General features: G+C 38.0%; 1 protein-coding gene across 4 annotated transcripts in view; it reads right to left on the reverse strand.

Annotated features, from left to right (window-relative positions):
- Positions 1 to 2,644: 2,644 nt before the first annotated feature.
- The window catches only part of ENPP3 (ectonucleotide pyrophosphatase/phosphodiesterase 3), a 65,927-nt gene continuing 53,421 nt past the window's right edge, over positions 2,645 to 15,150 (reverse strand). For all 4 annotated transcript variants that reach the window (XM_087940889.1, XM_087940892.1, XM_087940896.1 and 1 more), the window contains 5 exons: positions 11,736 to 11,874; positions 7,569 to 7,646; positions 5,832 to 5,964; positions 5,137 to 5,296; positions 2,645 to 2,899 (listed from right to left, as the gene is read on the reverse strand). In XM_087940889.1, coding sequence (XP_087797015.1) covers positions 2,726 to 2,899; positions 5,137 to 5,296; positions 5,832 to 5,964; positions 7,569 to 7,646; positions 11,736 to 11,874 — 684 coding nt within the window. In that variant the 3' untranslated portion in view covers positions 2,645 to 2,725. The remainder of the gene's footprint in view (positions 2,900 to 5,136; positions 5,297 to 5,831; positions 5,965 to 7,568; positions 7,647 to 11,735; positions 11,875 to 15,150) is intronic.

Below are 15,150 nucleotides of genomic sequence, written 5' to 3' on the forward strand. Positions count from 1 at the left end.
CTAGCGGGATGACCTGGGCCAATTACTCTCTTACAGCCTCTAAAAAGAAGGCATTTTTGAAAAACCTTGCCAAGAAAATTGCAGAGATTAGTTCAAGTAGTCACCAGTAGTCTAAAAAACAATTTGAAAGTATCAAACAAAAAACGTAGGCCTGACACCTGAAAAAAGTTGAGCGCGTTTTTGTGACTGATTGTTACTGACATGCTTCCCTGAAAACTGATAAAAAGCTTTTAAATACGTCCCATGATTCTGGAATACAATTTCTCATTTGCTTAAAAATAGAACTTTGCGCTTGTCCCCTATTCTAGAGAAATTTTATTTGTGAAAGTCTCTTGTTAATTTACCACACTGAAGTACAAACTTTGGGAAGTCAAGGAGGAGGGATTGATGCTCGCAGTCAGAGAAGCAGGTCATGTACAAACTTTCCACCCAAGCTATCTGAAATCCAGACATGTGTAAAGGCACTCATTTTGACTAGACTTGTTGAATTTAGTGGCAAACACATTTTTCCTGTGATCATCAGAGAGTGTAAACAGAATCAGATGTCATGGTTTTAAGAAAACATAAGCAGTATAAAAAGTGCTTACATCAATTATCTAACTAAGTATTCTCAAAGTTAGTACTGAAATTCATGCTGACAGGGAATTCTGAAAGTCATAGACTCAGTGCATCTGTTGTGTTTTAAATGGGGAAGATTGGTTTGTATTAATTAAGAAAGGCCTTATTGCAGAAAACAATGTGGATTCATTCTACATTTGATCCTTGGATAACAACATTGATTGTAAAACAGGGATCCAGTTATCTTGCTTTGATGTTCAAATAAAAAAGACATTGGATGTTACTTCACCATTTTTAATAACTAAATGTTGACCTGTAACATTGTGCAATGTATATGCCCATCTCCAGACACACAATAAGGACCTTTGACCCTATAAAAGCTTTTTGCTTACTAATCTTTACAAGTTTTGGAGAAAGTCCTTTCATAGCATTGGAATGAGAGATGTTTGTTTCAAATTCATTCATTGGCTATGGTTAACCTTTCATTGTGTATTAACTATTGCATTCTATGAAGCTATGTAGAAAAACTGATTACTGACTGCACAGTGAAGACAATTTTTCTTCACATACTGAACTGAAAAGTTCAAGCATGGGTGTTTTGTTTGTTTTTTTGCATCATATTCAAATATTTGCAGATAAATTCTATTCAGACATATTCAAAAAAAATCTATGCCAAATCAGATTCATTAGTTCAGCATAACTGGGCTACTATGCAAAGCATAGCAGCCTCAATTTTACAGTTAGATGGCTTAATTGGGAAATAACCAGATCTTGCATGAAGATTATCTGGCAACAAAACCAAGAACCCAATTCAGATGCTGAACTTTATGCCAATCTAGCAATAAAAATATTGCCAAAATGAAACCAGACTGTTTTGTACAAGCAAACAGAAAAGCCTGTTAGCTGTGAACTCCCATATTTCTGTAAGATACTACAAATTTGTTTGTTTAATTTATATGCTGCCCATCTCACTATCAAGTGACTCTTTGTATGCAGGAGGGAACATAAACTGTGCAATGTGGACTTCTGAATTATCAAGCTCATTATTCATGTGAGTATAAAATATAATAACATGACATTCTGACTGTGCCAATATGAGAGGTGCTGTGAAATAAATTTCATTAATAAGCTCAGCAATTTTTTTGATACTTTCAGAAATAGCAAATATGTTTTTTATACATAAACAAATTATTATAAGAAAGCTTTTTAAAACTTAAATTTGAAATTAGTTTTATGGTCAAATAGCAGGCACAAATCAATGAAGCCAGAGGCTAAGCATCTAAGACTAATTGTTGTTGAAAAAAAAGATGTAATCCTCTTATTTTCTATGGGAGAAGCCACCTAATTAATTAAAAACTAATAGTTCTGTGAACCTGCACCTCATTTTGATCAGGGAAAGCAAAGTGAGGTTCATCACAAATTGAGTGGAAAACACTCAATTTCTATGTATCAGAAATTAACCATTTCCTAATATTTCAGCTACAGAAAATTCCCCTGTTTCTTTCCCTCCTTCAGGAGATAAGTGTGGTAGAAGAAAGTGACTTGCTTACTTAATCACTTTTCTCCAGTCCAAGCATCCTTCATACTGTGGATTTCAAGTCTAGAACTGGTGGTGTACAAAGCATCTCAAATGCAAATGAAAAGTGAAACAAACAATCCATTTCAAATGTAGAACAATTTATTTGAAAATAGACTGGTTCAATAATTTAAGCAGTATTTCAAACTCAGGGATACTTCTGGATGAAGCTGAATCACTTCTCCTGCTGGGACAGTGGATCTCAATCTTCCTAATGCTGCGACCCTTTAATGCAGTTCCTCATATTGTGGTGACCACCAACCATAAGATTATGGCTCGGTTCCTAAGACCATAGAAAATATGTGTTTTCCGATGGTCTTAGGCGACCCCTGTGAAAGGGTCGTTCGACCCCCCCCCAAAGGGGTTGCGACCCACAGGTTGAGAACCACTGCTCTGGAAGAATTGTCCAGAAGAGCATTCTATTTGAAATCATTTTAGGATTTCCAAGCATTTATTTAATTTTGTTTTCAATATGCATGTGGATACAACAAGGAGAGAAAAAACAAATACTTACACAATAGTGGTTTTTTTATTATTATTAATAGCACTGATGCTAAGAACCATTTCTCTGGAATAGCCCTAGATTTACATTCAGTTAACTGAGTTTACAAATATAGGCAGGAATGTTTTCAATCGAAGGGTTTCTGAGAGAGGTTGTTTGAGCTCTGAATAAAAATCCAGACCAGTAAGGAGCTCCACATCACGAACACGTGCTGTATGAGCCTGCATTCTTTCTTCAACCCACAGATTGTCTGGTGATTTATCCTGATAAAGCAAGCAAAAATAACATTCGAGGTCTGTTTTAGCAGACAGTAAAGCAGCTTACCAGTCTTCTAAGTTCGAAATGAAAAACGTTATAATTTTGTCACAGAAATCAACCGTATTCATGGAATAGCATGTCTAGGGTTAGAGGGTATTCACAGAGCTAATAGATAATTATTAGATTTTTATGGCCTACACTGTTTGATATTTAGATGAGCATACAATCCCATTCTAGTATAACTGGTAGAAACACAAAGTGCCTCCCTGCTTGTTGTCTTCAGTAAAAATGACAGTGAAAATGACAAAGGTTCATTGTAGTTGATTATTGTTTCATCAGATTGCACTCTTCCCCCTTTTGTCCAATTCCAGAATTAAAGCTTGAGAAAATATGCTATGAACATTGATCAAAATTTCTGGCAATAATGTTCATTTCATTGGAAAACAGAAGAGGGCACAATGAAGAATAGAGCTTTATCATATACTAGTAGCTGGGCAAAACTAAAGGCAAATAAAGTAAAGGAATATTGCAAGATAGATCAGATCCAAAAATCTATTTTCTAAGTTAGTTGTAGCTACAGAAAAAGTTACTTCTAAATGTTGTAGCTGAAGGACCAGCTATTCCAATAGCACTTGTGAAAAATAATTATTTAATAGCATTTGAATGCAAGCTGAATATGAGCATACAATACGATGTTGCTGCAAAGAAAACAAATGCAATTTTAGCCTACATCATCAGAAGTATGATGTTCAAATTACAGGAAGTCACCATTTGACACAGTTCTTCTTTGGCAAAATCCACATTATCCACTGTATCCTATTTTGGACAGTACACTTTAAGAAGTGTCCCGAAACCTGGTCCCTTTAAGACTTGTTGACTTCAACTCCCAGAATTCCTAGTTGACGAATTTTGGGAGTTGATGTCCATGATTCTTAAAATTGTCAAGTTTAGAGACCCCTGATTTAGACAAACTAGATCAGATTCAGAGAAGAGCAACAAAGATGACTGGGGGGTTGAAATTAAACCGTATTAAGAAAAATTGCAAGTGCTGAATATTAAGCACTGAGAAAAAATGTCAGAAAGGGAGAAAGGCAGTCATCTTCAAACATCTAAAAGGATGTCACATAGAAGAATATCAAGCTTTGTTCTCTCTCATTCCAGAGGACAAAGAATAATAATCTTAATTATTCCCTATAGAAGTTATAGAAAAGCAGATTCTGACTGGGTGCTACAGAATCCAGAAAACTTCAAGACAGGACAGCAAAAGCAGTTTGGTAGTACAACCAATTGCCTAAAGATGAGATAACCTTTTCTTCCTTGGAGGAAAGCTTCTGTCTGGAATGCTTTAATTCTATTCCTTCCCTGAAAAGGGGTTGGATTCAGTAATCTAAATGCCCCCTTCCCATTGTATGATCTATGCTTTTTTTATTTAAGTGGGAAAATAAAATGGACCAAAATGGTATTTCTCAGTTCTCGAATTTAGAAGGTCTAAAGCTATTTATATACATTTGCAATTGTAATTTAAAGTACAGTATATGCATTTTCCACTTAGTTTACTCATTTCCATGTAATATTCTAGCGTACATTCCTGTATTGCAGACAAGAGTCTGGGCTAAGCAGTTTGTTTTGATTAAGACCATCTGCTGCATTTGTAATAGAAGTGCAGTATAAACCTTGGACTACAGATTTGTATTTTAGCTTCTTAGCCACTGTTTCATAACAGATCCTAATCCAGGGGTGGGCAAACTTTTTGGCTCGGGGGCCTCATTGACTTTTAAAATTTGACAGACGGGCCACCACCTGGTGTCGAAATGCCCGTCATTACAAGTCAAAATCAAATGAATGCAATCATTCGATCATTCACATCAAACCTTAATTCTGTGCCAATCTTCGGCGGGCCGGATTAAAAAGACCAACAGGCCGGATGTGGCCCGTGGGCCGTAGTTTGCCCATCCCTGTCCTAATCCTTATTCCTGTAGGTATACAGGAGGAGGAGGAGGAAGAGGAGGAGGAGGAGGAAGGGGAGGAGGCAGAATCAGACATTAAAAATAATTTTTCAATTCAACAGTATTTAGTTCAAAAAACTGTTGAACTTAATGATTATTAAGACAATGGTCTAATAACCCAGTACATTAGAAGAATCTAGTAGGCTAGGTCCCATTATGGAATTTTTTTAAAAAAATCCTAAATTCGTAGGAGTTTGTAAGGCAAAATGTTTGGAAATCAGTGTTGCCACACTTACAGCACAGCTCTCTGAGTTGTCAGGACGATGAGGGAGAATAAAAGACAAAACTTTCAAAGAGCCTGGTGGACAATTTAGTGGAGTTTTGGTTGAATTCTCACAGCTAGTCAGCACAACAAAGTAATGGGTTGGTATGGGAATCTTCGTATTGTTTACATACCTGCAAGAGAATAACAATGCCATAGTTGTTAAATGAACCAATGATCTGCTCTGGGTATGGTTTTGTTGAAAACTAGAAGCAAATGCTAATTTTGGGCAAAGTTATAAAAGCAGTGACATGATTGTGGGATGCTGCAAATGGCCATAAATGCAGCCTGAGGTGTAGTCATGTGACTTGCAGGGGCTTCCTGATTGTCAGAACTTCAAATTAGATCATAAGGACCCTCCAAGATAGTTCAGTCAGTACCTTAAACATCACTAATTGGCCATTCATAAGTCAAGGACTACCTTTAGACACACAGAAATATACCATATTCGTGAGATTAAAGATAACCATTTAAATATTACTGCCTTAACAACAGTAAACTTGATTCTGTAAAACTGCCCGGATGAAATAATCTGTGGAATGATGTGTAATGTTATGTTCACTGGCAAAACTGCTAAAGCCAATTACATTTATTGCATATGAAATTATTCTAAGCAAATAAGGAAATTTAAGATATTGGTTTACTTTTAAGCCTTTTAAATTTACTTACTGTTTGATTGTGTCATAAGAATCAAAGTGCCCATCATAATTATAATCAAAAATAGGCCCATTGATGACATTTAGTCCATTTCTCTCTGTAGCATATTTTGGAAGTAGGGTACTATGGAAGTAATTCCACAATCCTGTAATTAGGAGCACAGCAAGATAGAATCAAATGTAAGGATGCCCATTTTCCATTGCAAGTTGATAGAGAAGCAATGGGAACATATGTCCTCAGCATTCACTGAAAACTTGCACTTTTTAAGCCATTTATAAAATAAAATAAATAAAAATAAAACAATAAAATAAAATTTCGGTGTTTGATTTGATCAATCCTAGCCCTAACCCTAGCCTTAGCATTTCTGAAATTGATATCTGGAATGGAAATGCTGTACAAAACATCTTTTGCTTGCTTCTATGGATCTTTGCAGCATCTGCTATCTTAGGAAGCTCTCTCAGTCTATTCAATATAGGGCTGAACTGGCCCTACTATTTTCCCTGGTGAAACAATTATTAGCAAAGTATACCAATGTGCAATTCTTTAAAGGAGATTCTACAAAAACCACTATCTGTTGTCTTCTTCTTCTTCTTCTTCTTCTTCTTCTTCTTCTTCTTCTTCTTCTTCTTCTTCTTCTTCTTCTTCTTCTTCTTCTTCTTCTTCTTCTTCTTCTTCTTCTTCTTCTTCTTCTTCTTCTTCTTCTTCTTCTATACAGATACAGATAATGAGAGTTGGAAGGGACCTTGTAGGTCATCTAGTCCAACCCCCCCGCCCAAGCGGGAGAGCCTACACCATTTCTGACAAATGGCAGTCCAATCTCTTCTTGAAAGTCTCAAGTGATGGTGCTCCCACAACTTCCGAGGGCAAGCTGTTCCATTGGTTGATTGTTCTCACTGTCAGAAAGTTTTTCCTTGTTTCCAGGTTAAATCTCTCCTTGTTCAGTTTCCATCCATTATTCCTTGTCTGGTCTACGGGAGCTTTAGAAAATAGCTTGACCCCTTCCTCCCTGTGGCAACTCCTCAAATATTGGAAGACCACTATCATGTCTCCCCTGGTCCTTCTCTTTACCAGGCAACCAAGCCTAGTTCCTGCAACCGTTCGTTGTATGTTTTAGCCTCCAGTCCCCTAATCACCCTGGTTGCTCTTCTCTGTACTTCTTCTAAAGTCTCAACATCTTTTTTATAACGAAGTGACCAAAATTGGATGCAGTACTCTAGGTATGGTCTTACTAAGGCTTTATAGAGTGGTATTAGTACTTCCCTTGATCTTGACTGTATCCCGCTGTTAATACAACTTAGGATTGCATTCTTCTTTCTTCTTCTTCTTCTTCTTCTTCTTCTTCTTCTTCTTCTTCTTCTTCTTCTTCTTCTTCTTCTTCTTCTTCTTCTTCTTCTTCTTCTTCTTCTTCTTCTTCTTCTCCTTCTCCTTCTCCTCCTCCTCCTCCTCCTCCTCCTCCTCTTCCTTCTGCTTCTTCTGCTTTTCCTTCTCCTCTCCCTTTCCTCCTCCTTTCCTATTAAAATGTAAACTGTCTACTGTAATTCTGGAGTTGGGGTATCTACATTGAAATGATAATAAAACCATCATTACCAATTTTTATATTGTTCCATCAAGGGATATGGAAATGTGCTGTCTTCCAACAACAAAAAAAAGATTAACTCAAGGGAGCTATTACAGGTGAGAAACATGATATGAAAAGGCATTAATTCTTTCTTAAACAAGCAATATCATGCCAAAAATTTCCAAACTCACGTGTAAATTCTTTGTACATAGGAGCAATGTTGCTAGTAATTAGAGCATCATACTGCCCAGGGCCAGATGAACTGAAGTCTGTGTGAAAAAAAAGTATGAATTAATGACATGCATAGTGTGTGTGTGGGCGGGGGGTGTCAAAAGAACGTACAGCTTTCTTTCAGCTGAATATTATATTAATTTCAATGTTGAGGAATTTACTTCTGTACCATTTAAATGCTTTCTGCACTCCATTCAAACAAGAAGTCACAACACAATAGAACAAGGATCTTCAAACTTACAGCTTTAAGACTTGTGGACTTCAACTCCCAGAATTCCTCCTCCAGTCATGTTAGCTCAGGAATTCTGGGAATTGAAGTCCACAAGTCTTAAACTTGCCATGTTTGAAGACCCTTGCAATAGAAAGACATTGACTGCAACAAAAATTGCAGAGACATTTTTTTATGTTTCAGAGTCCCAGCCTGACAAATAGTACTAAGAGATTCTGTTCTCTGCTTTTTTTCTTTCTTCTAAATTCATCTGCTTGTTCTAGTTTTTAGCCATTTATGTTTAATATATGTTACCTATTTTCCTTCTTAAACACAGCTCTCTTGATTTTCAAAACATTAATATTCAATGCATATTATTAATTGCATTATGGTCTCTATCCAAAATTTGCTGCAAATAATTCAGGTTCTCTTGCCATCAACTGCACACAAATATGTGTACACTTTTATAACCTCCCCAAAACTTCTCTCTAACGTCATCACAAGCATTCTGTATAATTTATCCACAAATAAACAATTGAACACATCATATGTCCTTGTGTTACTTCCTGCCCAACTCTGAATTATTTTCTAAGCATTCCATTTGTTCATTCATTCAATTTATATGGCCATGCAGTATTTCTTTCATGTACTATTCTTATCATTCTAAGCATCCACATTTCAACTCCACGTACATGCGTACATTCTGTAATTCAATTCAACTAAATCAAGAAAGGAAAAAATTCTCACATTAATTATGAACTACTGAAGAGCAGAAATCTGATCTGTACATTCCCTGCTTCATCTAAAATGCACGGCACTTTCTTATTTTTGCTTATTGTCCCTTTTAATGAATTTGGCCAACATCTTCCCAAGAAAACTTAACAAAGTAATCTCCCCTGTAAAGTTTTCATGCATTTTAACCAACTTTGCCTTTGGAGAAAGGGACAATAGTAATGGTATTCTGATCTCCCAATCATCAGGCACTACAGCAACACTCAAAAACACAACATTCTAAATAAAAGTGCTACTTGAAAATCCCCTTCTGTTTTGTTTAGTGACAGTTTTTTTTAAACTTCATTTAATTCAGATTGTGACAGAATGGAATGTAGGAAGAATGGCACAGAGGTAATTGTTTTAAAAGCCCAATATTCAGATCTACTCCATTTTTCTGCAATGCTGTGTTTGGCAGACATCCTTCCTACTAGTTGGTAACAAGCTGAAGAAGAAAGACAGCAAAACCTGGAGGAATCAGTAAATTGTTTTTTTAGCAAGTGCTGTATATACGTCATTGGGACAGTATTATTGCATGGTGACTCAGAACAGACACAACATGGGCTGAATAGGGATTGGCAATAGTATAGTTTCCTGTTCACTTAAGAATGGGTGGAGAAAGGAAGCGGGCAGTGTGTGTTCTGTTGTGAGGTTTGAGTACTTGTCAAAAGAAGTGAAAATGTGTGTAAAAGAGTTTGTTTTGCCCACTTCTATGGAAGTGAGTATTGGGTACAGTATGTATGCAGGGGTAGGATTCTACCAGTTCGCACCTATTCGCTAGAACTGGTTGTTAACATTCTAAGCAGTTCAGAGAACCAGTTGTTAGAAGAAATTACTGGCCTAATCCTGTAAGGAAGGCAGGAAGGAAACATTCTGGTGTTGCTTACAGAAACTGCCTCTCCGTTAACCCTTATTACATTCTTGGCAGGACTAGACTTCCTGTCTCAAGAACCTCTCTGGAGTTTTCTTTCCTTCCTTTGCTGGTACTTTGCTTGTGTGGAGTGACCATTCAAAGTTACAATGGCACTGAAAAAAGTGACTTATGACCGTTTTTCACACTTACAACTGTTGCAGCATCCCCACAGTCATGAGAGGCCAGACGAGGAGATGTGTGCCTCCATGTGAGTGATATTGAGTTGGCCACACCCAGCTAATAAGATGACCACCAAGCCATGCCCACCACCTAAGCCACGCCCACAAAACCAGTTGTTAAAAATTTGAATCCCACCCCTGTATGTATGCCAGATCAGGTCATTAAACAGCATAAAAGTAAGTTGAATGCAATGAAGATCAATTACTTGAGCAGTGTATTTGGTTCAACAGGAAGAGAGAAAATGAATGTGGGCTGAATATAAAACAGAATACAAAAGAAATGCCTTGAGATGGTCATTGAGTGAATGTGAAAGAAGAAAGAAATGAAGAGATTGTAAGGGGGGAGGAGGGGGAGGAGGAGGAGGAGGAGGAGGAGGAGGAGGAGGAGGAGGAAAATATATAGGCACTGCAAAAATTAGGATGGTTGTAAGGCTAGAAAGGTATGGAAAGGTATAGTGAATGGTAAGCTAGATTTGGCTACAATTATTTAGCTTTTTCTTATTTTATGACTTATATCTGTTAAATTTTTATCTTTTGCACCTTTGCTGCAGTTTGCGAGACAGAAAGGAAATAGCATAATGGATATCTATATATACACATATGTATAAAAATAATGGGAAAATAGTGAAAAAAGATGGAAATCTTAGTGGCATCTTAGAGTTTTCCATGAAGAAAGCCTGGACTGGTTATTCATATCCAAGTAGATTTGTCTTAGTCTCTCAACATATTCACAGCAAATCTGGGAGGCCTGGAGTATGTGCTTCAGATTACAAAAGTAGGCACCATCCATGATGCCACATAATACATTTCTTGGAACTCTTGCCAGAAATTCCCTCCACGCGTTGAGAATTCACTAGATTGGAAGCGGCCAACCCACTTCTAAGATGAAAGATATGACCTTCAGTTGATTATGAGTATATGGTAAATATTCTGATGGAAAATCTAATTCGCTGCTGGAGTTAGGGCTTTGGGGAATAAATTAAGACCCAGTCAAGAGAATGAAAAGTGGCTTCGTATGTATTAAAACCGATTCTGAAAAATGGATAAGCATAAGGGTGAGCATAAGAGTATGAAGTTCAGAATCTAAAATGCATAACTGCAGGACAGGGCAAAGGGAATTGAAAAGATAAGGTGCTACTCTCCTAATTTATTTATTTTTATTTATTAAATTTGTTTTGACATCCATCTTGCTGCAAGGGGACTCTGGGCAGCTTACAAAACACCTCTCTCTCTCTCTCTCTCTCTCATCTCTCTCTCTCTCTATCTCTCTATCTCTATCTCTATCTCTTTATCTATCTATCAATAAAATCAATCTATATTGATTTTGTAAGCTTTCAAGTTCCCCAACTTACAACCATTCATTTAGTGATCATTTGAAGATACAGTGGCACCCAACAAGTGATTTATGACTGGTTTTTCACACTTACGTGACTGAGTTGTTGCAGCAACCCCATGGTCACATGAGCAAAATGTAGGCACTCGGCAACTGGCATGTGTTTGTGACATTTGTATGGTCCCGGGGGTCGTGTGATCACCATTTATAACCTTCCCAGCCAGCCACCAACAAGCAAAGTCAATGGGGGGAGCATGGTTCACTAACAATTGCAGTGATTCGTTTAACGGCTGTGGGGGGAAAGGTCATAAAATGGAGCAAAACTCACTTAGGAACTGCCCTGCTTAGCAAGAGAAACTTTGGGCTCAGTTATGGTCATACATCAAGGACTACCTGTTTGCACTTTTTGCTGCTGTTTATATTTCTAGTTTATTTTATAAGCCGATCTTTCTCGCAGCCTTACTCCCTTTCAATGCAAACCTGTGGAATCAAATATTTAGAACTGCAGCTCCCATGGCCCTGCAGTCTTGTGCCTGCAAAATGCAGTGGTTCTACTTAGGTTCTTCCTACAGGCAAGAGACACCACCAGAATGTTTTCGTTTTTATTGTCTCCCAACCCTCCTGAATGCCAGGCTTAGTGCTGTGTCTGTGTTTAAACGCTCAGCCACATCCAGATAATTAAAACATTCTGCTTCTTTCTATATAAAGAACAGTTCTACTAACCGGGAGGATAGAGGAAGCCGGGGGTGATAGTCAGGTCTGGCTGGTAGTTGGAGCAAGTTTGACTCTGAGCTGCGGGGATTCGAACATCTAGCCGCAGACAGTCTGAAGCACTGGGAGGGACAGACGTTGGCTTAACCAGCTGGAAGAGAAGAAGGCAAAAAAAAAGCATTACACCCACAGCTGGTGGCTAACCTTAGGTTTTGAGACTTCCTAGCTTGGTTTCCTTTGATTTTTTTCCCCCATGAATCATGGCGGTGCTATAAATAGAAATGGCCTTCCTGACCTTTGCTCTCAGATATATCCAATCAGTTTATTTCTTATTCTTCAGCATTCCCTAGTACACAGGTGGAAAAGGGGGGAGAAAATTACTCACAGCTCTCTCCTGAACCCAACAACACCCAAGGGATTGCATTTGAGATCACTAATACCTCAGCCAAGCCATATTTCCTTAACTCTGTGGTTTTCTCAGAAGCAAAACACTATACTAATCAAAATCAAATTGTGAGTCATTGGAGAGAGAATACTCATGCTTGGAAAGAGATACATGCACTGTATTGCCAGTGGTGAATCATGATGAATATGCACAAGAAGTGCAGGTGAACAGAGAGTATGTGCCAAAGCAAGACACCATCTGCTCGGGAGTGGGAGAAAGTTTATGACGCAGCTAGTAAAGGTAAAGTTCCCCTCACACACACATGCTAGTTGTTTCCGGCTCTAGGGGGGCATCTCCATTACAAAGAGCCAGCACTGTCCGAAGTCATCTCCATGGTCATGTGGCCGGCATGATTAAATGCTGAAGGCTCACCTCCCAACTGAGGTGGTTCCTATTTTTCTACTTAAATTTTTACATGCTTTAGAACTGCTAGATTGGCAGAAGCTGGGACAAGTAACAGGAGCTCACTCCATTACGTGGCGCTATGGATTCGAACCGCCAACCTGCTGACCTTTCTGATTGACAAGCTCAGCGTCTTAGCCACTGAGCCACCGCATCCCATATGACGCAGCTAAATGAATGCAACGATCACACTGCTGGTTTTCACTGGGCTGTATTAGCCACTCATCCAAAGACAACCTTGATCTCTGCCTACAAAAGCACCACCATACACAGCTATACAGGTAGCCCTCAACCTATGACCACAATTGAGCCCAACATGTCTGTTGCTAAGTGAGACATTTGTTAAGTGAGTTTTGCCTCATTTTACAAACTTTCTCGCTGCAGTTGTTATGTGAATCACTGCAGTTGTTAAGGTAGTCACGTGTTTGTTAAGCAAATCTGGCTTCCCTGTTGAGTTTACTGTGATCACATGACACACATACACAAAAACACACATAGACACTGCAGCCATCATAAACCTGAGTTAGTTGCCAAACATCTGAATTTTGATCACGTGACCCTGGGGATGTTGCAATGGTTGTAAGTGTGAAAAATAGTCATAATTCACTTTTTTCAGTGCCATTATAATGCTGAACGGTCACTAAATGAACAGTGGCAAGTTGAGGACTACCTGTATTTATACACAGCAGCTACCCAGAAATCGTTTACTGTATTCTCATCCATACCCAAGTAGTCATAGCTGTTGGGATTCTGGCAGTTACTCCAATTAAATCATGAACCTCGAGCCACACTCCCAAAACTTCTAATAAATCCCAAAAGGATTTATTAGAAGTTAACATGCCAGCATTTGCCTGGGCGTAGCCGACTCTGAGATACGTAATTCACTGTCACGCTTGATCCTGCTTTTCTCCCCACCCCTCTGGTGTATTAACCAATGAAAGACGTCCATAGCCAAGAGTCATCAATCATGCTCTCCAATTAGATTTTTGCGCGACAGAAGCTTCAGTCATCTAATCAGTCTCTGAAGAAAATATGAATGGAATGTATTTTCAATTCCACACTGCTGCCTGCTCTTTGAAACTCCCCCCCTTCTTTCTCTTGACAACTATCAAATGTGTATACAAAGTGTTTTATGAGTTGACAATAGCAACGTCTCATTTCTAGTATTTTGCTCCATTGGCTGGGACTCTACAATGTGCCTGGCTCATGTATATTTTAGCATATGCGATGTGTAATGGTGCATTGTATAAACCAAACAAATCATGAGTTATCCAAAAAAATATGGTTAGGCAACACATGGCATGGTAACATGCAGACATAGGCATTGTCATTCTCATTGTTGGATACATTTTAATATTCTTGCTGTTTACTATTGCATCTGAACACATATAAATACAGTTTGTCTATTCAGTTTAGTCTGGGTTTTGTCCTGATATCACTTTATCTTTTTTAAAAAAAAATACCGTAAAACAATTGAAAATATTTTAATTAATTGTATTACATGTAAATAGTGCCTCGGATATTGATATACGATAAATTAATTGTATGAAGAAAAAGCAATTTTGCTTCAACCGGCAGCCAAGAAGTTCTCAGGAGTAAATGAAAGAATATAGAATAAGCCCCAAGCTACAATATTTTACTGTACAGGTGTTCTTGATGCAAAGTCCTCAGGATTCAAAGGAATTTTTTTTCAATAAACACAAGCAACAGCTTCAGTGATATGGGAATGTTGCTATTTTGTGGCTCTCTTTTCTCTTGACCTTGCTCTCTCTGCACAAGCAGCAGCCAATTATGGGCTGAAGAGGTTTGCAAAGGCGGTCCTGGCATGCACACAAACAAACAAACAAACACACACACACACACACACACACCCCTCATCTTTTCTAAGATTTGGCTCAACCTGGACAGAAGGTTGGGCTTAGAGGAAAAGGACATTTACTGTCTCTGGTAAAAAGAACCTGCTTCGAAAGGGAACTAGTAATCTATGCACCAAGAGGCATAATTTATTTGTATTTTGTGGGACTTTAAGTACAGTATTTGGAAACAGCTACTCTGACCTCCTGGTCATCTTTCAGCCACTTTTTCTAAAAGTATCACAGGATGTAAATAATAAGTCATAAAATGGAAACAGTCAGCAAACTCCTTGAACCAGAGAGAGAGAGAAATCCTGTTGATCTGGCTGCCTTCTTCGTTTTTATACACAATTTTATTGCCGTTTTAGAAGTTTTTCCTCATTTTATAAGGCTAGTGACATTTATTTCTACACATGATTTAGCCATCCTGCAGTGGAAAGACTGAATATGAGATTTTCTTTTGTTTTGTCCCCTTCTGATTCAAAACAGACAATTCAGGAGAGCAAATGGCAGCAAATGAACTGAAATCAACAAATGAAGATGCACCAAAGATACATTCCTGTTTTTGTTTTATTTTGCTAATGGCAAAGATTAATATAAAATTGCTTCAGAATGGAGAAAAGGGGGTGAATTTATTTCTGGAATGCTGCAAGTGAATCAAAGAGAGGGGAAAGGTTGAGGATTTTTCTTCCCCAAAATCACTTCACTGTCTCACAAAGTGAACTTT

This window comes from Pseudonaja textilis, chromosome 1, assembly GCF_049901715.1.
Source record: "Pseudonaja textilis isolate UNSWEBS1 chromosome 1, rPseTex1.2, whole genome shotgun sequence".
NCBI classification, from domain to species: domain Eukaryota; kingdom Metazoa; phylum Chordata; class Lepidosauria; order Squamata; family Elapidae; genus Pseudonaja; species Pseudonaja textilis.